This window comes from Aptenodytes patagonicus, chromosome 1 (genome assembly GCF_965638725.1).
Source record: "Aptenodytes patagonicus chromosome 1, bAptPat1.pri.cur, whole genome shotgun sequence".
Classification (NCBI taxonomy): domain Eukaryota; kingdom Metazoa; phylum Chordata; class Aves; order Sphenisciformes; family Spheniscidae; genus Aptenodytes; species Aptenodytes patagonicus.
The window spans coordinates 905,823-933,636 of NC_134949.1; the positions used below are offsets into that span (position 1 = coordinate 905,823).

Sequence of the window (27,814 nt, forward strand, 5' to 3'; positions counted from 1 at the left end):
GCTGAGTAAACAGCCATTATGGGCTACTTTTTCTGTACTGAAGCAGACAGAATTAGAACAAGAAATTTCTATTTTATTAACAGTAATTCATATGAATTCCACCACTTGGACCAGTGTTTATTTTCTGTTAATAAAAATCAGTTTTGACAAAAGTCTGATTCCATTTTCTTACCACCTGCATCTTTTATCTTCCCTGCTCTACTGCAAGTGGCCAGAGATGCAATAAGTTAGACAGGAATGTGTAAGTGACAACGAGGGAGGGGACACAGGAAAGGCTCAGTACCAGCCAGCCACTACTGCCACTACTGTAACATCATACAAAATATTTACCAAATTGAGGAATAAAAACTACATGCAGAAGGACAGACAGGCTGCTTGATATCCAGTAAATACTCAACCGGTGCTTGCAAAGGAGGTTTCCACCACAGTCGATGCGCTGTAACACTCAGCCTACAGAAGCCAGGATGACATCTACGGGCGTCTCTTCCTTGCTCCTAACCGTCACCTGCATGGTCACGCCATCTCCTAGCGCAAGCCTGGACCTTACCAGCACATCGCAGCCACCTCTGTATACACCTGGGGACAAAGCAACATATGAGAGATTAATGTAAGAGAGGCTCAGTGATCTAGTCCTAACCCAGGAGCCAACAACCTGGTGAGTGCAAGACAGATTCAGTCTACGGCCAGTTGCAGAGAGGAGGGGAAGTGACAAAAAAATACCAAAACCCCCAAATCCTCTAAGCTCTTGAGGCCATGGCTGAAGATAACAGATACTGTCCTAATTAAACAGACTCAGCAAGTGCTGCTGGAGGACTAGGCTGATTTAAATAGGTAGAAACCAGAAAATGGGTAGCTGAAGCTCACTTCCAGTTTGAGAAGGCAAGACATATTGTAATTCTTCCGTGAAGGCAGTCTGTTGGCTCAGTGCCCCTGCCGTTAAGGGAGGAATAGTCCTCCTATGCTTCTACTAGAGGGCTTGGAAGTGGTGCTCCTGGAGGCAATTAAGACTGCAGGACGAGCCATCTCCAGTCCCACTTCAACATCACTACACAGACAGACCTGGAGTTACCAATTCTGCCTCTGAAATGAGAGCCAACCCTTCTGTCATGTTCATTGCAGTTTTGCTTTAATAACTGCAATAAAGTTTTGTAGAGCGCTTCACTTCCAGGGATTGCCCAAAACTGTATGCCCGGACCACAGCCGCCAAACAAGAAGTTGTGGGGCACTGCAGGCCAATTCAGGATGTGTCTTTAGTGACAGGAACTTGAAAACAAGATGGTCCTAGGAACCCCCTTCTGAGATAATCTCAGGCAAGGAATTTAGTTAGGTTCTGCTCTGAAAGTTCTTCATTCAAAAGATTCACTGCTGTTCCCATAGGTAGAATATCTCCATTCTGAAAGACGCAGAGCCTAGCCTAAGTACACCTGCAACCGCAGGCTCCAAATTAGCACCAGCTCCGTTTAACTCGCTGGTTCACTTCAGCTTTCTGTAGAGAAAAATCTCTCAAAACGAGCAGAATCTCCTAATCCATTTCCCTTCACTTAGTAAAAAAAAAATTAAAAAAAAAATCTGTGGGGACACGGAAACAGCGAGTTCAATAGAATGAATACTTACCAGCTAAGTAGAGCGTGTGAGAATTTTTGTTCTCTGGCACTTTATCTGATCTCTCACAGGGCTGCATGCCCAAAAACTTGATGATGTTATTGACAGCTTCTGCATTCAGAGATTGAACAAGAAAATTACCTCCAGGTTGGTGCCAAGCTTTCTGTGAGAACTAGCTTGCAATTAAAGAACATTCTCTAAGCGCCCATGTGGCTTAACCACTTCCATTCATTATCTTCATTGCAGCCCAACCAACACCTTGCCGTGTCCCTTCTGCTGTCTTAACAGCCTAGGAATGCACCCCTCCCTTCAACCAGCCTCAAGCAAGAGAGCACTGCCAAGCTTCCACTCACTGTAATCCCAGCATTGCAACACAAAGCCTTGTTGCTGGGACATAATGTCACATTGGAAGGCACCAAATTCTCCTCCTACCACACTAAATATATCTCCAGCACGGCAGATTTACCGGGATTACTATGTGGGTCACCAATAAACGAGGAGAGATCATCTCACCATCAAGGGTTTTAATTGAACTAAGTGCAAAGGTTTCTTCTTTCTCAAAGTCATCTCCCACTTCTTCCCACGCAGCTGCGAAGTTAGGCTTTAAAACCTTCTGAATATGATCAGACACGGTCACCTCCAAATCTTCCAACTGACAGAAAAGCAAGGGAGATTTTCAGCTGCCAGTTACAGAAATGATCCTAATCTTAGAAAGGGAAAGAAAGACAAAGAGAGACAGCAGCATGTTGCCAAGACAACTCTGGCATGCCTGGTTTTAAATTTCAGAAGCCTATAATAATAGCATCTAAAAAGCAGAGAGGAAAAATAGTATTTGTGGTGGTCATCTGTAAAGTTTAAAAACACTTACACTGAAACACCAGTGAGATCAAAGGAGAGCAGAAAATGGGGCAATCGCTTTGTGAGTCAAAGCCCCTTCTAGCCCTTACTGGGCATCTGAGGAGAGAGACCTTCTCAGAATCCAGAAGGAGCCTTTACTTGCTCCAAGCCCAAAATGCAGGTGCTTTCCTGAGATCCGACTTGTATTTCAGTGATCGATAACATGAACACAATAAACAGAAGTGCAAATGTTTAGGGTGGAGAGAAAGACTGGGCCACAGTTCTGAAAAACGGCAATGGAAGTTATTCCTTTCTTCCTATCTGTCCCCACAAATCCTACCTCCACAGGGCACTAAAGCTAAACTATTGCCAGAAGCAAGGTTTTGAGGAAAGGTCTAAAGTTACAAGCTGCCGTATTTTGGAAATGGTGTTTCAGGCAGGCCTGCCGTTCTTTCCTACTGGCTTCAGATCTGAAAGGAAACCATCAACATGATGGCCACGTGTATTCAGAATTAGTGACAAGGGAAAAACAAACAAACAAACAAACAAACAAACAAACAAACAAACAAAGTCCTGAACTTACCACATATTCATCGTCATAGCCATCATCTTCTGGCACGCCTGTGTTTGGGTCACAGTCTCGAACAGTGAACTTCATTGTGCAGCTGAAAGTACAAGCAACTGGGGAGGAGAAGAAAAGCCCGTATAGGTTAGTGGTGCGGTTTCTTCTGCTCGAGCCCTCGCTTCCCAAAGAGGGAGTGGAAAGAACGTGCATTAGCTTTGCCCCAGAAGATACGACATGGTCGTAGCCAAAGCATTCTTCAACTTCACATGAACTTTCCCCCCCAGATTCTAAGATGAAGGCCAAAAGAGGATCTCGGGGGAGGAGTATGCCAGGGCCGTAGTGTAACAAGCACAGGTCCACTGCAGAGTGCTGCAGTGCGATCCAGTTAGCATTAGCTACCAGGAGAAACTCTGCAAGGGTTTCTGACAAGCGGATTATGATCCAAAACCACAGTTCAAGGAATTCAGACTCCTGATCTCCTCTGCTATTAAAGCGATAACCAAGAAATCTACCCCACTGATGACCTGAGTCATGTTAAACCAACTGCAAATCCAATGGAGTTTCTTTTAAGCGTGAATAATAAAAGCAAGAAAGAGAAATTTTATGTCCAAGAAAATCTCTCATTCCTAAATTTCATAGTCATTTCTAATTCTCTAAAGAGAGGAAAAATTGCATTAGCCAGATATGTAGAGGCCCAAACTACCAATCTTTTTGTTTTCCCTACTTGTATTTTCCTTTTACCGATTCTGTTCCTGACTACTACCAAACATCTGTTTCCAAAGGTGCTCCTTTCCTTGACTCAAGATAATAAATTCATTCTCCTGTATTACCTACATGCTCTCCAATCCTCTTAAACATCCCACTTTTAATCATCCAATATCACTGACTAGTTAAAAAGTGTGTATACTATTTTGTAAAAAGTGTGTATACTATTTTGCACAAACGCAGATTCTACGTAAAAACCAGCACGTGTGACACGAGAAACAAACAGTACTAGAATCTCAGTATGCACTTGCCAAACCCCACAACCCTAAACATTTTATTATCTGTTCTCCAAAAACTTCATTTGAGGGCTCTGTCGCGCAGAACTACTCCCTCCCAATGGGTACCTGCCGTGGGGTCATCCTGGGGAATCTGGACAAGGGTGTAACACATGCCCGGCTGGTTGTAAGCCAGGCTGGGTGCTGGGATGCAACAGATCACGTCGTAAGCGTCCGACGGCTCCATCTGCACAGTGACTCTCTCTAACAGCTGATCATTTAACGTGTTTGTGCAATCAAACTGCAGAAGAATAAATCGAAAAGGACTTGAATATAGAAGAAACATTTCTAAACAAGAATTTTTCCCCAAATCAGCTACAATACTCCAGACATCCCGCATCTTTGATCAAGCCTGTCGTTCTCACTGAACAGCTTTTTTCTTCAATTTCACTAGAATTCTTTAACAGACGGGATCATAACCCCCATCCTTTTTTGATCGTCGAGGCAAGCAGCACACACCCTCTTAACTCTACCTTGCAACTCCCTTAAGAGAGAAGCTGTCCTCTCCAGGGCACAGCGACAACACTGTTTATGCTACACCCAGGCATCATTAAGGCCCAACTCCTATTGCACCCTGGCAAAAGCACGTAACTTCTCTTACCTGGAAAACGATGTGATTTGTGAACACGTGTTTAATACAACGAACAAAATACTCCGTTTCTGCTTCTGTGAGCTGCACTGGTTCCGAAGACTTGAATAACGGACCCAAGCTCTTAAACTCTGGAATGGCTGCCAGTTGTTCTGCACAGAAAGGAAAAGATGACAGACACTTAGTGACAGGCTCGTTCATTGCTCCCGTCTGACCTGCGGCAATCCTCCCAACACTTCAAGCGCTGGAGACCCGCTGATCTTCTCTCATACCTTGGAATATATCCTGACGTGAAGGTGCAACTTTCTCAGGCTTGCTGGTCACTAGGGCAATCTCTGAAGAAAAAAGCAAAGACATTGTGCTGTCAACTACACCATGCAGGAGTTTTAAATGCTGTTGTATCTCCACTAAAAATTCCTTAACCTGTAGTGTTTCACACATTCTGCTGCAAACCATTGCCAGCCTGGTTCCTCACACACTGAAATAGCTTTTCTGATAGGCAATGTTGGATTGTAAGGAGAGAAGAGGAGAGATGTTTGAGTAATGATGAAGCCGCCACACTTTAGACCAGAATAGCCAGCAAAAAAGCTGGAAGAAGGAAGAGAAGGGGAAAAAAAAAAAAAACAACCCCAAACCTTTTCTTAAAAAAGTTGCGCAAAGTCAAAATGCAAGAGTTGTGCAAGAACACGGAAGAAAGCCAGTGAAGTGAATAAGTGCTCCTGGAACGTACTTTTTTCAAACATCTACGGACTAAGAAATTCTTATGAGGTACAAACTCCTCTCTGATAACAAGATTAGCAGACCGAGTAACGACAGTCTTGCCAACCCATATTCCCTCCGAAGAAGCGCTGTCTTCCTTTATCTGTGAAGATCAGGCAGGCTTGCTTCTGCAAAGCCAGTGACACTGTAACCTGTATGGCATTCAGCTGAGCCACCTCCGCTCTTGGCCTGACTCTACTAGGACAGCAACCAGTTTACAGACGTCAAGTGTCATTACGGCAACCTGAATGCTTTTATAGCCTTGCCTACAGCCTATTTAAATGAAGCCCGAGTGTTACCTGCTTTCTGTTCAAAGATTGGTGCAGTAGCCAGTGGAACTGTTTTCATATCAAAAGGTTTATCAGAAGGCTCCAGTGTATATTGGTGCAGGGCTTTCTCCATCCCAGGAACAGAGACGGTCAACCCTGCAAAGTAGAAGCACAGGCAGAAAAATTCAGTTTTAACAGCGGGAACTGTCAGAGGCCTACAGGCACTACGATATAGGGTTCACAAATGAACCGTGCACATTTTGGATTGCCCACTGCGCCAAAAGCAGTAAGATGCCAGAGTCTGCAAAACTTATCTGTGTCTCAGTTACCTCCCTCTTGAGATATAAACAAGGAAGATTATTTAAAGAGCTCTTCTCTGTAGCCTGTCCATTGGTTCAGGCCACAGAGAAAAACTCTTGTGAGGAATCTAGAGTTTACAGCTAGATAGATACAGTTTGGACTTTGGCTAATAAAAAGCTGGTAAAAGCACTTTCATTTCTCAGTAAACACAAACACACACACTAAGTACTTCAAGATACTGGATAGAATAAAAAAACTGCTCTGAAGATGACACACAAAGTTGCCATTCCAGAGGGCACTGCAGTCTAAACAGTTCACTCAAGAATAAGTCCTCTTGCAAAGAGTCTTCAATATGTTAAATACTTGCATGAACTTTCAACTACAGACCGTAAAGCATTTTTATAACCAATTCTGGCAACAAGATGTGTCATCCTCATTTTGTAATGGAGAAGATGGAGCAAGGGTTAAGAAAATCATCCAAAGTGAATCACAGAATCATAGAATCATTAAGGTTGGAAAGGACCTCTAAGATCATCAAGTCCAACCGTCAACCCAACACCACCATGCTCACTAAACCATGTCCCTCAGCACCTCATCTACACGTCTTTTAAATACCTCCAGGGATGGGGACTCCACCACTTCCCTGGGCAGCCTGTTCCAATGTTGAACCACTCTTTCAGTAAAGACATTTTTCCTCACGTCCAATCTAAACCTCCCCTGGCACAAGTTGAGGCCGTTTCCTCTCGTCCTGTCGCTTGTGACTTGGGAGAAGAGACCGACCCCCACCTCACTACAACCTCCTTTCAGGTGGTTGTAGAGAGCAATGAGGTCTCCCCTCAGCCTCCTCTTCTCCAGGCTAAACAGTCCCAGTTCCCTCAGCCGCTCCTCAGCAGACTTGTTCTCCAGACCCCTCACCAGCCTCGTTGCCCTTCTCTGGACGCGCTCCAGCACCTCGACGTCCTTCTTGTAGTGAGGGGCCCAAAACTGAACACAGTATTCGAGGTGCGGCCTCACCAGGGCCGAGTACAGGGGCACGATCACTTCCCTGCTCCTGCTGGCCACACTATTTCTGATACAGGCCAGGATGCCATTGGCCGCCTTGGCCGCCTGGGCACACTGCCGGCTCATGTTCAGCCGGCTGTCGACCAGCACCCCCAGGTCCTTTTCCAACAGGCAGCTTTCCAGCCACTCTTCCCCAAGCCTGTAGCGCTGCATGGGGTTGTTGTGGCTGAAGTGCAGGACCCGGCACTTGGCCTTGTTGAATCTCCTACAGTTGGCCTGGGCCCATCGATCCAGCCTGTCCAGGTCCCTCTGCAGAGCCTTCCTACCCTCCAGCAGATCAACACTCACACCCAACTTGGTGTCGTCTGCAAACTGACTGAGGGTGCACTCGATCCCCTCATCCAGATCACTGATAAAGATATTGAACAAGACCGGCCCCAAAACTGAGCCCTGGGGAACACCGCTCGTGACCGGCTGCCAACTGGATTGAACTCCATTCACCACAACTCTCTGGGCCTGGCCGTCCAGCCAGTTTTTTACCACCACAGAGTCCACCTGTCTAAGCCGTGAGCCACCAGCTTCTCTAGGAGAATGCTGTGGGAGACGGTGTCAAAGGCCTTGCTGAAGTCCAGGTAGACCACATCCACAGCCTTTCCCTCGTCCACTAGGCGGGTCACCTTGTCATAGAAGGAGATCAGGTTGGTCAAGCAGGACCTGCCTCTCCTGAATCCGTGCTGGCTAGGCCTGATCTCCTGGTTGTCCCGCTCATGCCTTGTGAGTGCCCTCAAGATGAACCGCTCCATAATCTTCCCCGGCACCGAGGTCAGGCTGACAGGCCTGTAGTTCCCCGGATCCTCCTTCCGGCCCTTCTTGTAGATGGGCGTCACATTGGCAAGCCTCCAGTCGTCCGGGACCTCCCCCGTTAACCAGGACTGCTGATAAATGATGGAGAGCGGCTTGGCGAGCACCTCCGCCAGCTCCCTCAGCACTCTCGGGTGGATCCCATCCGGCCCCATAGACTTGTGAGTGTCCAGGTGGCGTAGCAGGTCATTGACTGCTTCCTCTTGGATTATGGGGGGTTCATCCTGCTCGCCGTCCCTGTCTTCCAGCTCGGGGGGCCGAGTACCCTGAGGATAACTGGTCTGCCTGTTAAAGACTAAGGCAGAGAAGGCATTGAGTACCTCAGCCTTTTCCTCATCCTCAGTGACAATGTTCCCCCCCGCATCCAATAAGGGATGGAGATTCTCCTTGGCTCTCTTCTTGTCATTAATATATTTGTAAAAACTTTTTTTGTTGTCTCTAACAACAGCGGCCAGATTGCGTTCTAGCTGGACTTTTGCCTTTCTCATTTCTTCTCTGCACAACCTAACGAGATCCCTGTACTCTTCTTGAGTCGCCTGCCCCTTCTTCCACAAGCGGTAAACTCTCCTTTTTTTTCCTGAGTCCCAGCAAGAGCTCCCTGTTCAGCCAGGCCAGTCGTCTTCCCCGCCCGTTCTTCTTATGGCGTACAGGGACAGCCTGCTCCTGCGCCTTTAAGACTTCCTTCTTGGAGATCGTCCAGCCTTCCTGGACCCCTTTGCCCTTCAGGACCATCTCCCAAGGGACTCTCTCAACCAGTGTCCTGAACAGGCCAAAGTCCGCCCTCCAGAAGTCCATGGTTGCGGTTTTGCTGCCCCCCCTCCTTACTTCACCAAGAATGGAGAATTCTACCATTTCATGGTCGCTAAGCCCAAGACGGCCTCCGACCACCACATCTCCCACCAGTCCTTCTCTGTTTGTAAGCAGCAGGTCAAGCGAGGCACCTCCCCTGGTAGGCTCACTTACCAGCTGTGTCAGGAAGGTGTCTTCCACACACTCCAGGAACCTCCTAGACTGTTTCTTCTCTGCCGTGTTGTATTTCCAGCAGACGTCCGGGAAGTTGAAGTCCCCCACGAGAACAAGGGCTAGCGATTGAGAGACTTCTGCCAGCCGCTTATAGAACGCTTCATCCACCCCTTCATCCTGGTTGGGTGGTCTATAACAGACTCCCAGCAGGATATCTGCCTCGTTGACCTTCCCCCTCATCCTTACCCATAAACACTCAACCGTATCATCACAATCGTTGAGCTCTAGACAATCGAAACACTCCCTAACATACAGAGCCACCCCACCGCCTCTCCTTCCTCGCCTGTCCCTTCTGAAGAGTCTGTAGCCATCCATTGCAGCACTCCAGTCGTGAGAGCCGCCCCACCACATTTCTGTGATGGCGACTAAGTCATATCTCTCCCGCTGCCTAATGGCTTCCAGCTCCTCCTGTTTGCCACCCATGCTGCGTGCATTGGTGTAGATGCACTTGAGCTGGGCTATCGATTTCACCCCCGGCATCGGCACGCCACCCCTCGGCTCATTTGTAGTGAGCCTGGTTTTATCCCCTTCCCCCTTCGAACCTAGTTTAAAGCCCTCTCAATGAGCCCTGCCAATTCGTGAGCAATGATCCTTTTCCCCCTGTGAGACAACTGGACACCATCTGCCGCCAGCAGGCCCGGTGCCGTGTAAACTTCCCCGTGATCAAAAGGATCAGAAGGACGAGGCAATGACAAAAAAAGCCCAACCCACACTCTTGCTCCATTTCCTAGACAATCCTTCCCATATTTTGCTAAATTTGCCATTCTCAGTTAGCACAAGTACTTCACAGGAAAGTGCTAGGACCAGAAAAAACACACAGTTCTGTCCTTTCTAGTTATTCTGACCCAAGTTACGTTACAGAAAACTATCCTTACAGCACCAAAGCCCACCCATAATACGGAATGTGAAATAACAGCTCAGACTTCTTTCCTTTCTATCACTGACCGTTAAAAATATAGGCAGCATTCAGTGCTATCTGTCTCTGTTGCAGTACGTTCAAGTAGAACGTTGCTCTGTCTCGAACTTCGTCATCACTGTCCATCATGCACCTGTTTTGGGGAAGAAGAGGACAGCAGTCAGCCAGCTCAGGACATCATGAGAGCCGAGCTAAAAATGGCACTGACAAGCTTGGACTTGATACTGCAATGACAGTCTGAGCGCCCTCAACAGATTTTTCAAATTATGCAAAAAAAGTGTTCATACAACATGGTAACTGAAGTTTAACTTGAAGTTTATATGCAAGTATCACATCAGAAAACTAAGATTAAAGGAGATGTGAATGTGAATTGTTAACACCATGCATACTTGCTAGATTATAAAATATACACCTGCATTTTATGGCTAATAATTCTGATGGACACCGTGTGGTTGCACTTTTTTTTTTTTACAGCATTCTTTCACAACAGAACAAAAGCAGAAATAAATAGATAGATTACAAGAATAAACATGTTAAAGCTGCTTTCTATTTCAGACTGAAGAAATGGCTGTGTGCTCAGGTATTCATCTAGTTTTTCAATTATAGCAGGTGGTTTATAAAGAGAGATTCTCTCTCCCTCCTGGCAACTGCCCTCCCTCCCCGCATTGCTTAAGTCACTTCTTGCAGTTGTAATTCACTTGCACCTACACCAAGGTTGCCTTCTGCCTGAAGCACTTCATAATTTGCATTATTCCTCTCACCACAGAAGTCAGACATGGCATTGGTTTACACTACAGTGCTATACAAATGAAGAACGTGACATTTATGGTACAGACAATTTAAGGAGGCTGAATGGTCTTAACAAGAGACAGGAACCTGTGAAATGGGAACACCTAAGATCACTACTCAACTGTACACAAAAGTTATTTATGAGTAACATGGAAACGTATTTTCTTGCTTCAAAGGATGCAGAAAGCATACTAAACCACTGTAGATTTATTACCTACTGAGGAATGTTCTTGGACCAGATCACTATCAGATGTTTTCATGACTAATCACATCTTTCATTTGCTTATCTCCAGCAGTGCTATGGTCCCTCCAGCCAGGAAGGAATGATGGAAGACAGCCGTCTCCCGACTCCTCTACTGCTATGCTGTGACAACCCCAGTGCAAGTTCTGACCTGGTCTGACCTTGCTTCTTCTGTGGAGCCAGACCACCCAGTGTCACCAACAAGCTCAGGACATGCACAGCACAGCCATACCCACTCACCTCTGCAAAAGCACCAAGATGCTTGGAAGAAGATTCTCGTTCTGGGCACCAAACTTCGCTAGTGCACTTACAGCGGCTAGAGAAGAAAAAAGGGAGATGTCAGAGGTGCTCAAGTTATACGCAAACACATTCTCACAGCCAGATTCAAAGCACTGTGTGTACTGTTGTCCTGAAGTTCCAATTTACACAGGTTTTCACTTCCACACTATAAACCTTTCAGTGTTATGGAAAGACTAAACTATTTCTGTATTTTCATGGAAGTATTTCCAGGCTTCGCAGGAAGGAAGTATCAGCCTGCAACATGCTTCCAAGGAGGAATCCTCACCTTGTGGAGGGGAGATTTCCATATAAAAAGATGCTAGTCTATAGCAGACAGTTATGCTTCTTAAGGAAGTAGCAGCGTCCCCTCCTCACATATTACCTCTCAACTTTTGGGAGACATTCAAAGAAGGGACTAGAAGCTAACATATTGCTTATGTTCTGCAAAGCAGGAGGACCAAGTGCTGATGCTAAGATGATATGAGGAGTTTAAACACCTTGCAGGATAAAACCACCTTCACAGCTGATGCAGGTAGGAGCTAGCTCTTTGCAGTGCCTGTGGAGTAACCATTGCCTCCCACACCCAAACCCAGTTTCAGCCCTGAGATTTCAAGCAGGGCTCGGATATGAAACCATCGAGCATTTGAGCTGAACTTACCAGCCCTCACAGCCTCGTTCTCCAGCACCACCCTGTTGAATATGAAGCGGATGTACTTGGACGGGGATGGAGTCCTCGGCCCCTCTTTCCCCAGCAGGTGCAGGATCTTTGTAGCTAGGACAGTATGTTCGCAGTCTTCAATGAACTCGCAGAGGTGAGCCAAGCCCGATTCCTTACTCTCAGGATTCTCCTCAATGATGCTGATTATACAGTCCACAATGGCTCGCTTGTACTCAAAGCCACCCTGGGAAAGGAAAATGACCCGGCAGGCAGAGCTCAGACCACAGTACTACTCAGTTCCCCTCATGCTTCAATTACTTCCTTCCATTGAGAAAAGCAAGCATTTGTATATAAAAAGAAAAGAGAAGGCATGCTGGATAACCTAACAGGGTCTTCCCAGTCCCCCCTGACCCACAAAGGCACATCATCTGAACATCTCTTCAGATCAGTTTTTGATGTACCAGCTCTAATTCATAAGCACATTTCAGACAGGTCTGACCTACGAGATAAACAAGGTCTTGGTAATCAGTCAGGCCCCATCATTGCTTGTACCCACTGACGTAAGACAGAAGAGACCCTTCGTACTATCTATCAGAGCTACCTGCCAATAGCTACACAAAGAAAGTTTCAAACATACATCATCCCTGAGCATATTGGAGAGGAAGGTCATCATGACGCTGTGTTTCCGAGGGTATTTCTGGCACAAAGCACTGATAGCCTGTACTACCACTACCTGCAAAACAACAGAGAAGGATGTTAGTCACGTGCATTTATTTGTCTATGGAAAATACAGGCTTCTCACTATCTCAAGTTGTCACCTTGATAAATTAAATTCATGTACAAGAAGGATAAAAATCAGGTGGTGGACTCTCAGCATAAGCGTGTTAACAACCTTATGCTAGCATGCTGCAAGACCTGGCTCTGCTAGAGGGACTGTAATTTAGGATGGACTACATTAATTCAAAGGCTTCCCCTCGCTTCCTCTGCCCAGTGATGATCCTGACCTAATTCCAACTTAACTAGTTACATTTTGTCACTAAAACTCTTTGCAATTTTAAACTTGTCTAATACTTATTTCCTTTTCTCACTAAAACAAGAACTTAAGACCACTGTACGCTAGCGGACAATGACTTTGTAGAGACATGTTATGCTCCTCAAGGCAACTCCATGGTGTAAAAGGGACAGGTACAAGTGAATTACCATCCTTAACCAAGTTATTACCGGAGTTCATAGTGATTAAACGTGACAAACTAGGTAGAAATTTACAGTTCACACTATTTCCTAACTACATATCAGACTGAAGTGATATAGACTCAATCAAAACAGTTAAAATCCCTCTTCCTCTCCAAAGAAGCAACCAGAAGGCAGTACAAGGTTTTGCAGGATACTGCACAGGAGCCAGGAATCCACTAAACGACATTTATCCTTTCTTGGAGTGGTGGGAAGAAACGACACAGTATTTTTAGGTTGGAAAACAGAGGACTACACCTTCTGAATTTCAGGCTGGCTTTGCTCTATCAGACTAAGTCACTGAAGGATTAACAAATGGGAAAAGCTTCGTAAAAACAAGAATGGGAGAAAAACCTGCAGCTGGAAAGAGCAGAGGCCTCCAATGCCACACCTTAAACTCATCTGATATTTCTGACACGAAGGAAGAGATCTGTTTCATGAGCCTGTCTACACTGCTCTCACTCCCTGTCTTCAGCAGGGTGGTGATGGCGAGGGTAGCAATACTGCGGTTGGAGTCAGTGATGAGGTTTTCCAGGTCCAGGTTGCAGGCAGTGACTGCAGATGGATGCTTCATGGCCACCTGTAAAGAATGCAATTCCAAATTATATGGGAGCAACAACATCCTACAATTCAAAGCTTTCAACGGAGCAAGGATTAAAGCCCATATTTTTTTCAAGCACTGCTCTGTTCCATAAGGATTGCAACAAAACCTACATCATACGACTGCTGGTTCTTTTGTTTCAGCATTTCAAATTAATTCCTCTAAGTTGTAGCTCATGGGTTTGACAGTCACAAACTGCTGCTGTTGCGGTGTGCAGCTTTGAAATCACAATGTTACCTCCTTCACACACATCCTATTCACACTTTTCGCAGTATTAAATATCCAGGACTCTGCTTCCTTACAGCTGAAAGCTCACAAGCTATCCAACTACAGCTTGTTATAGCCCCGTGGTCCAGAAATCAGCAAACATAGCTGAGTGCCGAAAAGATTTCTGTCACACCAGGAGATTTGGCATGGAAAAGCCAATTCTCCAACATGGAGTACTACCAAATACAGCAATCACAAGAGCAGTTGTTCTACTTTAGGTAACACACCATTAGGCACTGAAGTCTGGCTTCCTCTGATGCGCAGAGATTTATGCTTGTTTAGAAGGTTTTGGAAGCACTCACTTTATTAAGGGTCCGTACAGCTGCATATCTCAAGACAGGTTTGGGAGAACTACAGAAGAGCTGCAGCACTGAAAAAAAAAACCCAAAACAAATCAAGAGAAGTAACTCACAACAAAATGTTACAGAGTAGAGGCTGTTTAAGAAAAACCAGCTCCCAGTACTGCAACTCTAGGCATCAGTAACGTCCGGGGAGCAGAAGGCGAGAGCCCTCATGACCATACCGGATGAGGAAAGGGAAATTGCTTTATGCCAGCACTTTGATATTGAGCAATGCAAATAGTTTAGTCAGAATTCACCACGGCAGAAAACCAGATATGGTCTCTTTCTTTGAAAGAGAGTAGAGAGGAAAGTCTAATGTATCCACATTCAACTACATGCTGCTAAATGTTCATGCAGCTCTATTCATAATTTATCACTAGCTTCACAAGCAAGTTAAAAATAACCTCCTGTTTTTCATCTTGTATCAATAATAGGTGGTTTGTGTAGTCGTCTGTGGCACATCTGTGCTATCAAATTCTCCCCTACCCTCCCTCTCACCCCAACTTCCTGCAGCTGGAAAAAGGCAAGCATGGCCCCGTGCCACCCCTAGTGCCCATAGAATCATAGAATCATTAAGGTTGGAAAAGACCTCTAAGATCATCGAGTCCAACCATCGACCCAACACCACCATGCCCACTAAACCATGTCCCTCAGCGCCTCATCTACACGTCTTTTAAATACCTCCAGGGATGGGGACTCCACCACTTCCCTGGGCAGCCTCTTCCAATCTTTAACCACTCTTTCAGTAAAGACATTTTTCCTCACGTCCAATCTAAACCTCCCCTGGCGCAACTTGAGGCCGTTTCCTCTCGTCCTATCGCTTGTTACCTGGGAGAAGAGACCGACCCCACCTCGCTACAACCTCCTTTCAGGTGGTTGTAGAGAGCGATGAGGTCTCCCCTCAGCCTCCTTTTCTCCAGGCTAAGCAACCCCAGTTCCCTCAGCCGCTGCTCATCAGACTTGTGCTCCAGACCCTTCACCAGCCTCGTTGCCCTTCTCTGGACACGCTCCAGCACCTCAACGTCCTTCTTGTAGTGAGGGGCCCAAAAATGCTTTGGATGAAATGGGAAAAAGGGACCAGGCTGCTTCTCATCCAAAAGCCCTCTAACTTGGGGACAACCAGAAAATTCAGGTTTTGAGTCCAGTATTTTCATTATGCTGTATTGTCTCTGACGTGCTTTACCAACCTCTTTCAGCCGCATCACTGCTACAAAGGACTCTATGACCAACCTGAAACAGCAGGCGCCAGCTCCCTGGCTGTGCAGTTTGGGAGATGGATAATTGCAGAAGCAGCTTCGTAAATAACCATTTCATGCTTATTCCGCAGACAGCTCTCAATGAAGTCAAACAGTGGACTTTCATGGCTACAAACAGAAGACATTTCACAGCATGATGCTGAATTACATACAAACCACTAATAGCACATTTCTGAGAACTTGACAGAAAGCACAGCTAATGCGCTTTCATGTTTCCTACACCGCCATATTTCTCAACTCATACTTGAGCTCTAAACTTTCTGTTTACTGTTACTCTATTCATCTTCACATTACCTTCGTCAAGCTAGAAATGCTGCACTCCAGAAATACATACTTTAATATTAATCATGTACCGCACACCACTAACAAAAGTTTCCACTGATAAAAGAATTTAATCAGGAGGCGTATTTCTCAGGTAACTATACCATCCTCTGCTAGTGCAAGATCAGGAGAGATCCTTTTATTTATATCCCCACAACGTAGGTAGATCCTTATTGCATTTGAAATGTATCTAACTAGACAAAGTACAAAACCTCTCCAGAGGTTATTCTGCAGTTTTAATCCTACTCTCAGCTAAGTTTTGGTGGTATAGTGCCAAAACAAAAGTCCACACCCCACCAGACAACTGCCACACACACCACCGCTCAGTTCAGTCTAGCATTCTGCTTCTACCTGCATTTTAACACGACAGTTCTCTCCGTCTGTGTGTAGATTTCCACAGACTTTTAAAAATGCCAACTTCCTAGCTACTGTTTACGTCAAACTCTAAATTAGTTTTGTAATTCACACGCTGCCTCTTACTTACCCCTCTTCAGATTCCTTCAAGAGTTTGCTTGCAATTCGGATCAGCATGCAGTATGCAAACTGGGATTTCAGTCCAGATTTAGTGAACTTATTCAACATCTTGGAAACTGCAAGGCGATCGTTTTTTCTAAGGTGATAGAGCAGCCCCAAAGCATGGTACTAGGAAATCAGAAACAGATGTGCAGGTATTGAATACACACTGCAGTTGAAAAAGCCAGACTGTAAGACATAAAAAAGGGCTAATAATTGCTGTTTCCTAGCAGAAATACCTTCTAACCTCAAACGATCTGAGTTTCCTGACAAGTTACAAAGATCTGCAGTATTTCCTTCCCCTTCCTGTCCACCGTAAGACAGCCTCAACATATTTCTGAAGATCAAAAGAGCCATGAAGTTAGTTTACTCCCTTTCTCCCCCTTAAATGTCAGAACTTCAAAGGCTTCAGCTTACTAAATTATACTGCACAGTAACATTTGCATTTCTAGTACACTCAACATCCAGGATATCCCAAGGCCTTTAAATCACAGCTGACCTTACAAAAATCCTTGAGGCATTTATGGTGAAAGCACAAAGGAACATTTCTAGTTGCTTGCCAAGTTGCTTTGGTTTTTTTTTTTTTTTTCTGTAAGACTGATTCACAGTAAGGCTTAATGAAGCTGCTAAATGGGCAAGAACAAAGCTGATTTTACAGATTTGTTTCTGATCGTTCAGTCTGTAACACTGACTGAACATACCGAATACTTTCATTTCCACACCTGTTTGGAATATTTGTGCAAAGATTTTTTGCTAAGACAGGTATCTTACTGATATTTGGGCTAACCTCCGTGGTCTTGCAGCAACTGGCAAGTTTTCTGAAGGCCAAGACAAGAGATGCTGGTGTGCTGAGAGGTAGTGAGATTAATTTCTTGAGCTTTTTGAAAACTCAGATTCAAAGCCCTTCTGCAACAATTACTGTGAAACAATCAGTGGCATCCCAGCTATCAGAAGGTTAGCAGGGAAAGGGCAGAGGACTGCACTAAAGAGCCAACTCTTAATTAAGAATCTTGCACTGGGATCATGGAAGAACTCATGATTTTTTGAAACAGTTGAGTCGTTTCCCTCAAGTCACAATTCTTGTTTTTAAAAGAATAAGGGAAAAAGGAAAACCAGTTACCTTTCCTAAGATTACCTTAAGAACTCACAGAACACCATTAAAACCCTGTAGTGTGTTTAGAGCTTCCTGAGGCAATCACCCTCAAACGTACCTGCACCATGACGTTGTCACTAGAAGCTGCTTCTTGAGCTTCGTTGATCCACCGTTTGACTACGTCATAACTGATCTTCATCATATGCTGGAAGAAGCCACAAATTGAGACTGCAGACAAACTAACATGAGAAGCACAGTGAAGTACCATGAGCCTTGTTTTCGGCTTTTAAGTTTAAAGTCTTTAAGACAATCCAGGGCTTTGTTGCATACTACAGGTAACAAAGAGTAACTCCCAAATACGTAGTTTGTATGGATGCACTTGTTTCAATAAAGAGAAAAGTAACTTGGAAAGTTTCTGTTTATGTTCAAACAGGACAGAAGGCAATACCAGGACAATTCACCTGCCTACGATTAGTCCAGCAGGTTGTCAGTATTAATACAGCTTTGTTTGCACCCTCAGGGTCCTAACACAGGCTCTACTCCACCTTATCAGCTGGACCTCTTACCTTCTGCTCTGCCTCCTTGATTTACCAATGCAGCCAGTCTCTTTATCCTATGCACCTATAAACCACTGTTTTTCTTACATCTCAGTCTCAGACTACCATGCTTTCACTTGTATTCTCCTCTTTAATAAAAATATTGACCTAGCAAGATCTTTTCCAGCCTTTTCTCCTAAACAAGGGAGAGAAAAACAAAGTGAACTTCTACATCTAGCCCTCCTACTACGTATGAACAAAAATAATCTTGATTTGCAGTCTTACCAGGGCAGCAATTTCACGGATTTGGTTTTTTGCAGAACACAAAGCAGACTGCTTTTAGTTTCTGTTACAGAATTCATACGCTCTTTCACAGTCATCATTAATTCTTCCACAGCACAGAACAGGTTGTTTCTACTTACTCTCAACAAACTTGTAAGCTCTTTCATGGTCATCAGTGTGCTTGACTTTTCAAAACAGACAAGGCCCCTCCCCAGAGAAGTTAATGTTCTACACTAACTGCATAGAGAGATGACTGAGCACTTTGCACTTAAAGCTATTACAGTTGATGTACTCTAAAGCGACAGAACATTAAGGAAGGAGTTTGAGATGACAGAGTCTGCTTGAGACAAAGGAAACTCTGTTGCTACTATTTTTTGTTTATTTTCCAGTGAGGAGATGAAGAAGAGTCATATCAAAGGAAAAGGAGATGAAGAAAGACCAAAACAAAGGCCAGGCAGAGCTACGCATGCAGCAGACCAGCCTTCCCAGCCACAACACAGTGCACAGATTTACAATAATCTACTGCTTTACTTACTAAGGAAGACACCAGTGCAGAACTAGACACACTGGGGACTTTGTCCACAATGGCTTGCTTCATGTATCTCTCGATAGCTTGTAACATCGTACCCTGTGAAAAAGAAAAGTGTTGATACTTTGGAGGCATAGCATAAAAGCAGTATAAGGCAAAAATATACACACAGCATATTCAAAAGGCCCTCAGAAAAAACCTTGAACTAATTCTGAAAACGCATACTTCTGCAAGGGAGACATGAGTATCGGCTGCCCAGTCCCGAAGTTTCATTGACACGATCGAAGTCTACAACAAAGCCATCTCAGATCAGAAACTAGAGCTCCAAAGCTCCTGCCTTCAAACTCCATGTTTACAGTGCTACAGCTCTACAGAGTTCCTCACATCTGCAGAGGGCTTCAGAGCAGCCCTCCCTAAAGCAGCAGTTCCAGTACTACTGTAAGAACACACCCTGCAAGCCAGTAGTTTTTCTATTTTAAATACACTCATCATCTCTCCCACAACAGCGATGTGATTTGTACTTACATCAGTGATCCTGCAGAGCGCTCTGATGGCCGGGCCTCGGTATACGTCTTCCTTCCCTGTCATGTCTTTGGTCAAACTAAAATAATCAAAGACACCCCGTTAACACTTCTTTAATATCGCGATGTCTTGGTCCTTTTGTGACATTCACCTCATCTAATTTAGCTGTTCTTCCAGCTGTTACCACATAACCACTAAGGTCTAGTATTGGCTAGAAACAACTTCTTAATAATTAGCTATTTGAAAAATATTAATATCAGATTCTGTGGAAATACAGAACATTACAAAATGCATAGTCCATAATATTGCTTTGCCAGAGGCCTGGTTTATTTAGCTCAGCCATTCTGCTTCTTAGTGGTGGTGTTCTTTCTACCACATGGAATTTTGGTTTAGATAACAGCGAAGTTTAGTTTGCTGAACAGCTGTAAAAAAAATATAAAATAAAACAATCGCTTAGCACATGCCCCAGATCCAATTTTTGCTCTCGCAACAACTGTAATGTCTATTCCGCAGTCAAAAAATTTGATAGTTCAGTTGGTGGACTGAACTGAGCTTTGCTCTGCTTTTCCCTAACTGCTCTGACAGCAAAGGGAAACAGAAGTCACAGCCTAGGTTTTCACCAAACCATCAAGCACCAATAATTTAAAACCAAACCAAAACAAACAAGAAAACAAAGTAGCAACTGATTGATAAACTGTAGGCAAGCCTCTTGTTTTTTTAGAAAAGCCTAATAACACAGTAGGAAGAAATTAACATTTCATATGGTGACACATACTCTGTATCATGGAACAATTTGTTTTCCCTTGCTCTATCCTTTATAAAGCATAATTAGAGAAAACCATAGCAGCTAAACCAAACACATTAAGATGCAGCTACTTGTTTCAGAGCTCTGAAACTGTTTTCTGTAGGTTCTGCTACCTGCTTGTGACAATGATGACGTCCTCAGAAATACTGGCCATCTCTTTGATAGTAAGGTAACACATTCTTCTAAGGGTTTGCTGTGAAAGTATGTTGCAGAAAACCATTAAACCCAATGGCAAGTATGAATTAACAATTCCTAGAAGTTTTAGAAGTTAAATAAACTTAAAAGTTAAATATTATATTTAACTTTAAAAGTTAAATAAAAACTTTTAAACAGAACGCTCTCTTCCCCACATCTATACAAAGTCATAAGCACACACGTAAAACCATGTTTGATAACTGGATAACAGCCTTATTCCCTGTTATCAAATAAACCAGGAGAAGAGTAAGAGATATATATCTTGTAAAACGATAAGACTAAGAAAGAAAATAATCCACGTGTTAATTATGAAAGAAATGTTATCAGTTAAAAGCTTTAAAAACGACTTCCTCTGATCTATTTGTTGTTGTAAAATAAAAATAGAAACATGCGAAGAGCACCGATGCTTTAAGTCTTTGAAAGCAAATGACATATTTACATTAAAAAGCCCTACTTTCTAAAACGTGGATGAGAAAGGTCCCAAACACTCTGTACTTCCAAAATTTTCATGCCATTTTTAAACAGTTCCATGTGCAACCTTCCTCAGCCAAATCTCTAAAAAACTGAAGTGCCGGTTCATTCTTAACAGAAATCAATGAGACCCACCACATGAAGCATACACCCCTGAGTTCTTACACTCTCTGCAAAAGAGATCAGAGAAGGACTTGATCCCCTAAGTTGGGAGTTGCACTCCCAACTGGGATCAGGCCCAGCCAGCATGGATTCATGACAGGCAGGTCCTGCTTGACCAACCTGATCTCCTTCTACGACCAGGTGACCCGCCTAGTGGATGAGGGAAAGGCTGTGGATGTGGTCTACCTGGACTTCAGCAAGGCCTTTGACACCGTCTCCCACAGCATTCTCCTAGAGAAGCTGGCGGCTCACGGCTTAGACAGGTGGACTCTGCGCTTGGTCAAAAACTGGCCGGACGGCCGGGCCCAGAGAGTTGTGGTGAATGGAGTTACATCCAGTTGGCGGCCAGTCACGAGCGGTGTTCCCCAGGGCTCAGTTTTGGGGCCGGTCTTGTTCAATATCTTTATCAGTGATCTGGACAAGGGGATCGAGTGCACCCTCAGTAAGTTTGCAGACGACACCAAGTTGGGCAGGAGTGTTGATCTGCTCGAGGGTAGGAAGGCTCTGCAGAGGGACCTGGACAGGCTGGATCGATGGGCCCAGGCCAACTGTAGGAGATTCAACAAGGCCAAGTGCCGGGTCCTGCACTTGGGCCACAACAACCCCATGCAGCACTACAGGCTTGGGGAAGAGGGGCTGGAAAGCTGCCTGTCGGAAAAGGACCTGGGGGTGCTGGTCGACAGCCGGCTGAACATGAGCCGGCAGTGTGCCCAGGCGGCCAAGAAGGCCAATGGCATCCTGGCCTGTATCAGAAATAGTGTGGCCAGCAGGAGTAGGGAAGTGATGGTGCCCCTGTACTCGGCACTGGTGAGGCCGCACCTCAAATCCTGTGTTCAGTTTTGGGCCCCTCACTACAAGAAGGACATTGAGGTGCTGGAGCGTGTCCAGAGAAGGGCAACGAGGCTGGTGAGGGGTCTGGAGAACAAGTCTGATGAGAAGCGGCTGAGGGAACTGGGGTTGTTCAGCCTGGAGAAAAGGAGGCTGAGGGGAGACCTCATCGCTCTCTACAACCACCTGAAAGGAGGTTGTAGCGAGGTGGGGGTCGGTCTCTTCTCCCAAGTAACAAGCGATAGGACGAGAGGAAACGGCCTCAAGTTGTGCCAGGGGAGGTTTAGATTGGACGTGAGGAAAAATGTCTTTACTGAAAGAGTGCTTAAACATTGGAAGAGGCTGCCCAGGGAAGTGGTTGAGTCCCCATCCCTGGAGGTATTTAAAAGACGTGTAGATGAGGTGCTGAGGGACATGGTTTAGTGAGCATGGGGGTGTTGGGTCGATGGTTGGACTCGATGATCTTAGAGGTCTTTTCCAACCTTAATGATTCTATGATTCTATGACTTTACATTGGGCAAAGTCCAAAGTTTAATCCAGCATTTTTAGGATGTTCTCATCCCTTGACTCCACGCTGATTCATGAATAGAGCAAGTTGTTCTAGGGAATAGCAGTATTTGATCTACAGGCAACTTTTAAATTCTGTTTTGAGTTAATCAGATGGGGATTATTTGCAAGTGTAAGAAACAGTCATAAGATTATACCAATTTGTATATTAAGGCTTTCTGTCATTATTCACATTCTTTACAACAGTAATTCAACTCAGAAAAAAACCCACCACCAAAATCAACCTGCAGAAGTAACCATCTGCTATTATTCAGTCATTTGTTTCCAAACCACAAATTGCCTTCAGCAAGTACTTTGTGTGCAGAGCTTGTTCTGCAAAGTACTTGCCTCACTCTCCTCCCACATCCCAACATCCAACTGTTTTGTAATTACTGCGAATCCAGACAAAACCAGGGAGACAGCAAGTGGTAAACACTAGGTACTTACATCATTGGATTGAAATAATCTGGTCATTGCAAAAAAAGCTTCTGTGGCTTCAGTGGTTCCTAAGTGTTCACCCTGAAAATAGCGTACAAGAAGCGAGAGAAAAAACACTGTCATTTTTCAGCTGCCTCCACCTTTCAGCCTCCACTTACAATACCTACCCACACACCAAGAATCTTTTCTTTGAGACTTTTTCACGTGTTAGCAGCAGTCCCTGCCTCACCTTGTGTTCCCTGGGGAGTACATGCCAAGTTTACCACTATTACCTACTTGGTTTCAACGTAAACGCCATCCACAGTGGTACAGCGGTGGAACAGTTTGACAAGTAGCCTGCGTTCCCTCTTTTGACATTAGTGTGTCAGCAGTTGGTTTTGTGTCACGCTTGTCAACCAGAAGGACTCCCTTGCTTAAAAGGGATTTCCTTAAAAGATGACGACAGTTTAGATTGGACGTGAGGAAAAATTTCTTTACTGAAAGAGTGGTGAAACATTGGAACAGGCTGCCCAGGGAAGTGGTGGAGTCCCCATCCCTGGAGGTTTTTAAAAGACGTGTAGATGAGGCGCTTAGGGACATGGTTTAGTGGGCATGGTGGTGTTGGGTTGACGGTTGGACTCGATGATCTTAGAGGTCTTTTCCAACCTCAATGATTCTATGATTCTATGATTCTATGACTTGTGCCAATTAAGACCGAATAGCGTAGGTCCCTCCTAACTGATAGTAACTCTATGTTAAGTACTGCCTGACATGCAGGAAACCTGATTTATGTGGATGCCTAAAGAAAATCTCCTTCCTTATCACGCTATCAATTTCTCCCCAAACAAAAAGACACCTTCCACTTCATCACTTCCTGGTCTATGTTCTTACCTCACCTCACTTATTCCTGCTTTAGCTAGGCAAACACAAGTGGCTCTTTAATTGCACGGTGCTGCGGTGATCACAGACCAACCAGCAGCTCCCACTGGGCACTCAGAAAAAAGTCTTAAAAGCTTCAGTGACACATATCTCGCTCACCTTAGTGACAAAGTCAGAAGGGAGAACATAATACTACAGCATAAACACTCAATTTCTGATCTCCTTAAAAGCTACCTCCCAAATCTGACAGGAAGAGGTATAAAACTTCTTTCACAATGAAAGTTATCAGAAATTAGCCTCAGGAATATTCATTCTGGCTGGGAAGAAATTGTAACGGTTACCTGGTTCAGCAAGTAAAGGATCTTGGTAAGGATGTGCAGGCATCTTCGTGGATTTATAGGGGTCTCATTAAAGATACGTGCCTACAAACACAGCATAAATACTGTATTACAGTGTAACCCACCAATAATTTCTCTTTCACCATAAAAAGTAAAGCAATTTGTTTTCAACCAAGTAGCTTATAACTTTTTTCATTCTAAAAATGTGTCCCAACAAGCATATTCCTGTCATTCAGCTCATGCACGTTCAGTTTGCCGGATGGGCGGCACTCTGAACAGAGGACAATGAGTCGGTATCCTGGTTTCGGCAGGGACAGAGTTAATTTCCTTCCTAGTAGCTGGTACAGTGCTGTGTTTTGGATTTAGGGTGAGAACAATGTTGATAACACACCGATGTTTTAGTTGTTGCTAGGTAGTGCTTACACTAGTCAAGGACTTTTCAGCTTCCCGTGCTCTACCAACTGAGCAGGCTGGAGGGGCACAAGAAGCTGGGAGGGGGCACAGCCAGGACAGCTGACCCAAACTGGCCAAAGGGATATCCCACACCATATGACATCATGCTCAGCCTATAAAGCTGGGGGAAGAAGAAGGAAGGGGGGGATGTTTGGAGTGATGGTGTTTGTCTTCCCAAGTGACCGTTAGGTGTGATGGAGCCCTGCTGTCCTGGAGACGGCTGAACACCTGCCTGCCCATGGGAAGCAGTGAATGAATTCCTTGTTTTGCTTTGCTTGCGTGCGTGGCTTTTGCTTTACCTCCTAAACTGTCTTCATCTCAGCCCACGAGTTTTCTCACTTTTACCCTTCCGATTCTCTCCCCCATCCCACCGGGGGGGAGTGAGCGAGCGGCTGCGTGGTGCTCAGTTGCCGACTGAGATTAAACCACAACAGTCGGTTTGCCATCTGGGACTAGCAAAACTACTTTAAAATAAAAGCAATAACAACTCAATTCCTTCCATAGCATCTGTAGCCCAAACACTACTCAGCACTGGTCTGTAAGAACACAAAATTGAAACTATTAAGTTCTGACCTAAAGCTCTTTGTACCCTTCAAAATTCTCCATTATTTCACCACACGTTCACCTCACCACTTGCAATCACTCTTGGAGTACACAAAGAGAAGCAGGAAGACTCGTTACACAGTACGTTGAAGGAGCACAGGAAAACAGGCAGACCACCTCTTCAGAAAGAGCACGCTGAGATCCTGCATGTCCACACGGAAGGCAGAAGCCACATGTAATCTAATTACCATACATAAACCCCTCATAGAGTAACCATGTGCACTTAATTTACATACCCTGTGATTTTAAACTAACTGTATGAATTTAGCCATTCATATTTCCCAAGGGTTGCACTGTAAAACTTCCTTAAGGTGCTAACGCTTCCTGAACAAAAAAAAAGAGTTAAACAGTATTATACTATGATTATTCATACCTCCTGCAGCACAGCACTCTTCTCCAAGTGCTGGAAAGGATTAGAGCCACTACCTGAGGAACAAAAGAGACCTCTCAGTTAAGGAAATGCATTCTTCACAAAAAACAACGGAACCGAATATGCAGGAACAGCCCCTAAACTTTACAAAAACACCTCAATGCTACAGTGACATTCCTCTTGGACTAACTGATGTTCTCCATCAACAGTTTTGAATCCACTTTCTTAAGTTGTGTATTCAGAGTTACAGGGGGGAAAAAAGGGGGGGGGGGGGGCCACTTTCAACATAGCTGGAAGATGAGAAAGAAGAAAGGTGTTTACTAGTAAATTTGCCTTAATATTCCCTTTACATAAAACTATTTACTCTTTTTTTTTTTCCTAGTCCCCCTATTTTTATTCCTTCAGACACAGAAAGTACTGAAGGCATCAGGACAGAGCTGCTATCAGGATCTGAAATAGAAGTTTATTGATCAATGTGCCACTAAAACGGGCTACTCTGCAAACTCCAGAAACAGTCTGGCTGCTGCACATCACAAAATCGTTAACACTAGACTATCTCCATACTGTAACTTCTCAGCCTTTTAACAGCCCAGATCCAGCCGTTGAAAGTAATTAATTTCTTGGAGATGACATTTCTCTGTCAGCAGCGTACAGAGGAGACCAGCCTTCTAATCCACATTCACAGTGAAACCACCTCTCAGAGCCACTGTTACAAACACGTAAATCCCTCCAAACCCTCACTACTGCTTCTGACCCTTTTCCTCCAGCAGTAATTTTTCATTTTCAGTTCATTTATTCTTCAGTTCTCACATCCCAAGCAGAGGGAAACAGAATGAAACGGAACTCAACCCGGCTGGGCACACCTTGCGGCTCAGAAGACCTCTGAGCAGCAGCAGCAGCAGCAGCAAATTCAAGACGGTATCAGTTACTACAGGCAACCTGAACTGAATTTCCAGACAATTTTGTGGGCGAGAACGTGCAGGCGATGGCTTCATTTGCCACACCTGTGCCCCACGTGATGGGTTTTTTCCCGCCTGCCAGGTACCTGAACACACCGCTCCTGACACAGTCCAAACCACAAGGTCTGCGTGTGGGGAGGGTTGCTGCCCCGCTACCAGGCAGATCCCGACCAAGCCCTGCAGGCACTGCTCCTCCTCCCCGCGGCAAGGGCGGGAAGAGACCGCCAGCTGCAGCCCGGAGGGTTGCAGGGAAGCGGCTCCCTCCGAGCGCGGCCTCAGGGGCCCGGAGCGGGCCCTGCAGCCCGCGGCCCATCCTGAAGGGCCGGGGGAGGCTCCGAGGGAAGCCGGGGCACCGGACAGCAGGCGGAGCCTCCTCCATCAGCGGCCGTTAACCCCCCCCCCCCGACCTCCCCTCCCACCTCAGCGGCCGTTACAGGCCGCGGCGCGCACTGGGCGCCTAACGATCGCTCCCCTCAGGGTCGCGCCGCCATGCCCGCCCCTGAGCCCGCCCCCGGCTCCCTCTCCGCCGCCGCCAGCCCCGTACCGGACTCCTCGTCCTTCTTGTCAAACTTCTTAATCATGTCGCCGCCGGCCGCCTCCCTCCCTTCGAGCTGCACCGCCGCGGGAGATCCCGCCGGAAGGCCCGCCTCCCCGCTTCACACTCTGCCAGCTGATTGGGTCGCGCGCTGTCACTCAACCCCATAAGCTCAGAGGGCCGCAGGGCGCCTTCCGTCTCTCCAAGCCACGCCCCCTCTCCCGCTGCTGAGGGGGCGGGGCTGAGTCGGGCCGGAGTGAGGGCGTGTCTTAAAGGAGCCGCGCCGCCATTTTCTGAGGGGGTGCTTAGCCTCGATTGACTGACTGACTGACTGACCGACTGACTGACTGACTGACAGACAAACCCACCATCTGAGCCCCTTGGCAAAAAAATAAACACACATTTCAGCCACTGGCTCCCCTCAGAAGGGGGAGGCGAGGTGCCTTTGCCCAAACGCTGAGGCGTTTCGGTAGCAATGGCAGCGCCTCGCTGCTATGCCCTGAGGAGGCCAGTGCTTCCCTCTTCCCTGCCCCTTCTAAAAATAATAAAGCTAAAAAGGAGCTGTTGCAAGTTCTTTACACCTCAACCAGGTCTTTCTGAAAGATGGGGAGCAAACAGCCTCCTTCAGCGTGCCAGGATCCCCGAAAACCCCCAGAGATGATACGGATCCCCCATTGCGGCGCCATTCCCCACAGCGATGGCCGACCCATGTGGCACCACAGGGGTTTATTGGGTGGTGGGTGCCGCCGAGCCACTCGGCAGCCACCACCCGTGCTGGAAGCCGTCGCTACCGGGCACAGGGATTACACGGTGGGTCTGGAGAAGGACAGAGAGGGACCAGGGCTCCGGCGGGCAGGTCGCCATCTCACCTCATGGCTGGGCCGGTGCTGGGTCTGTAAGGAAGCACAAGTGGTTCCTCAGCGAGGTGGCCCCGGCATGGCCGTTTCATGTCGGGGCAGTCTCGGGTGTGTGGACGAGCGGGGTGTTTCTGTGAGAAAGTAAAAGTAAATAGAATAACTGCTAAAGGAGGGA

The 27,814-nt window shown here is 45.7% G+C and overlaps 1 protein-coding gene across 3 annotated transcripts; it reads right to left on the minus strand.

Moving 5' to 3' along the window:
• Positions 1-52: 52 nt before the first annotated feature.
• Positions 53-26,875, minus strand: COPG2 (coat protein complex I subunit gamma 2). 3 transcript variants are annotated; one of them, XM_076343710.1, is made up of 24 exons: positions 26,792-26,875; positions 25,292-25,344; positions 23,866-23,946; positions 22,676-22,747; positions 20,140-20,219; positions 19,225-19,300; positions 18,706-18,798; positions 17,471-17,557; positions 16,231-16,388; positions 15,400-15,533; positions 14,131-14,198; positions 13,352-13,540; positions 12,368-12,463; positions 11,731-11,974; positions 11,034-11,109; positions 9,793-9,896; positions 5,692-5,817; positions 4,906-4,968; positions 4,646-4,785; positions 4,114-4,285; positions 3,023-3,120; positions 2,116-2,254; positions 1,615-1,713; positions 53-576 (listed from the first exon to the last, which is right to left on the minus strand). In XM_076343710.1, exons 1-24 carry the CDS (start codon positions 26,826-26,828, stop codon positions 446-448), a joined length of 2,616 nt encoding a protein of 871 aa, XP_076199825.1. In that variant the 5' UTR covers positions 26,829-26,875; the 3' UTR covers positions 53-445. The 3 variants fall into 3 exon arrangements, with proteins under 3 accessions (XP_076199825.1, XP_076199913.1, XP_076200004.1); XM_076343798.1 differs by lacking the exon at positions 25,292-25,344 and adding an exon at positions 25,155-25,242 and having other exon boundaries at positions 26,792-26,871; XM_076343889.1 differs by lacking the exon at positions 25,292-25,344 and having other exon boundaries at positions 26,792-26,860.
• Positions 26,876-27,814: the final 939 nt, after the last annotated feature.

What these genes read in the sequence shown, in the direction of transcription:
- COPG2 (XM_076343710.1), bottom strand. Translation starts at nt 26,828, where the DNA reads ATGATTAAGAAGTTTGACAAGAAGGACGAGGAGTCCG. An exon ending in GCTGGCGCCTGCTGTTTCAG is followed by an intron (nt 14,199 to 15,399) that starts GTTGGTCATAGA and finishes TTTTTTTTTCAG; the next exon opens with TGCTGCAGCTCTTCTGTAGT. An exon ending in TGCTGCCTATATTTTTAACG is followed by an intron (nt 5,818 to 9,792) that starts GTCAGTGATAGA and finishes TCTACTTTGCAG; the next exon opens with GGTTGACCGTCTCTGTTCCT.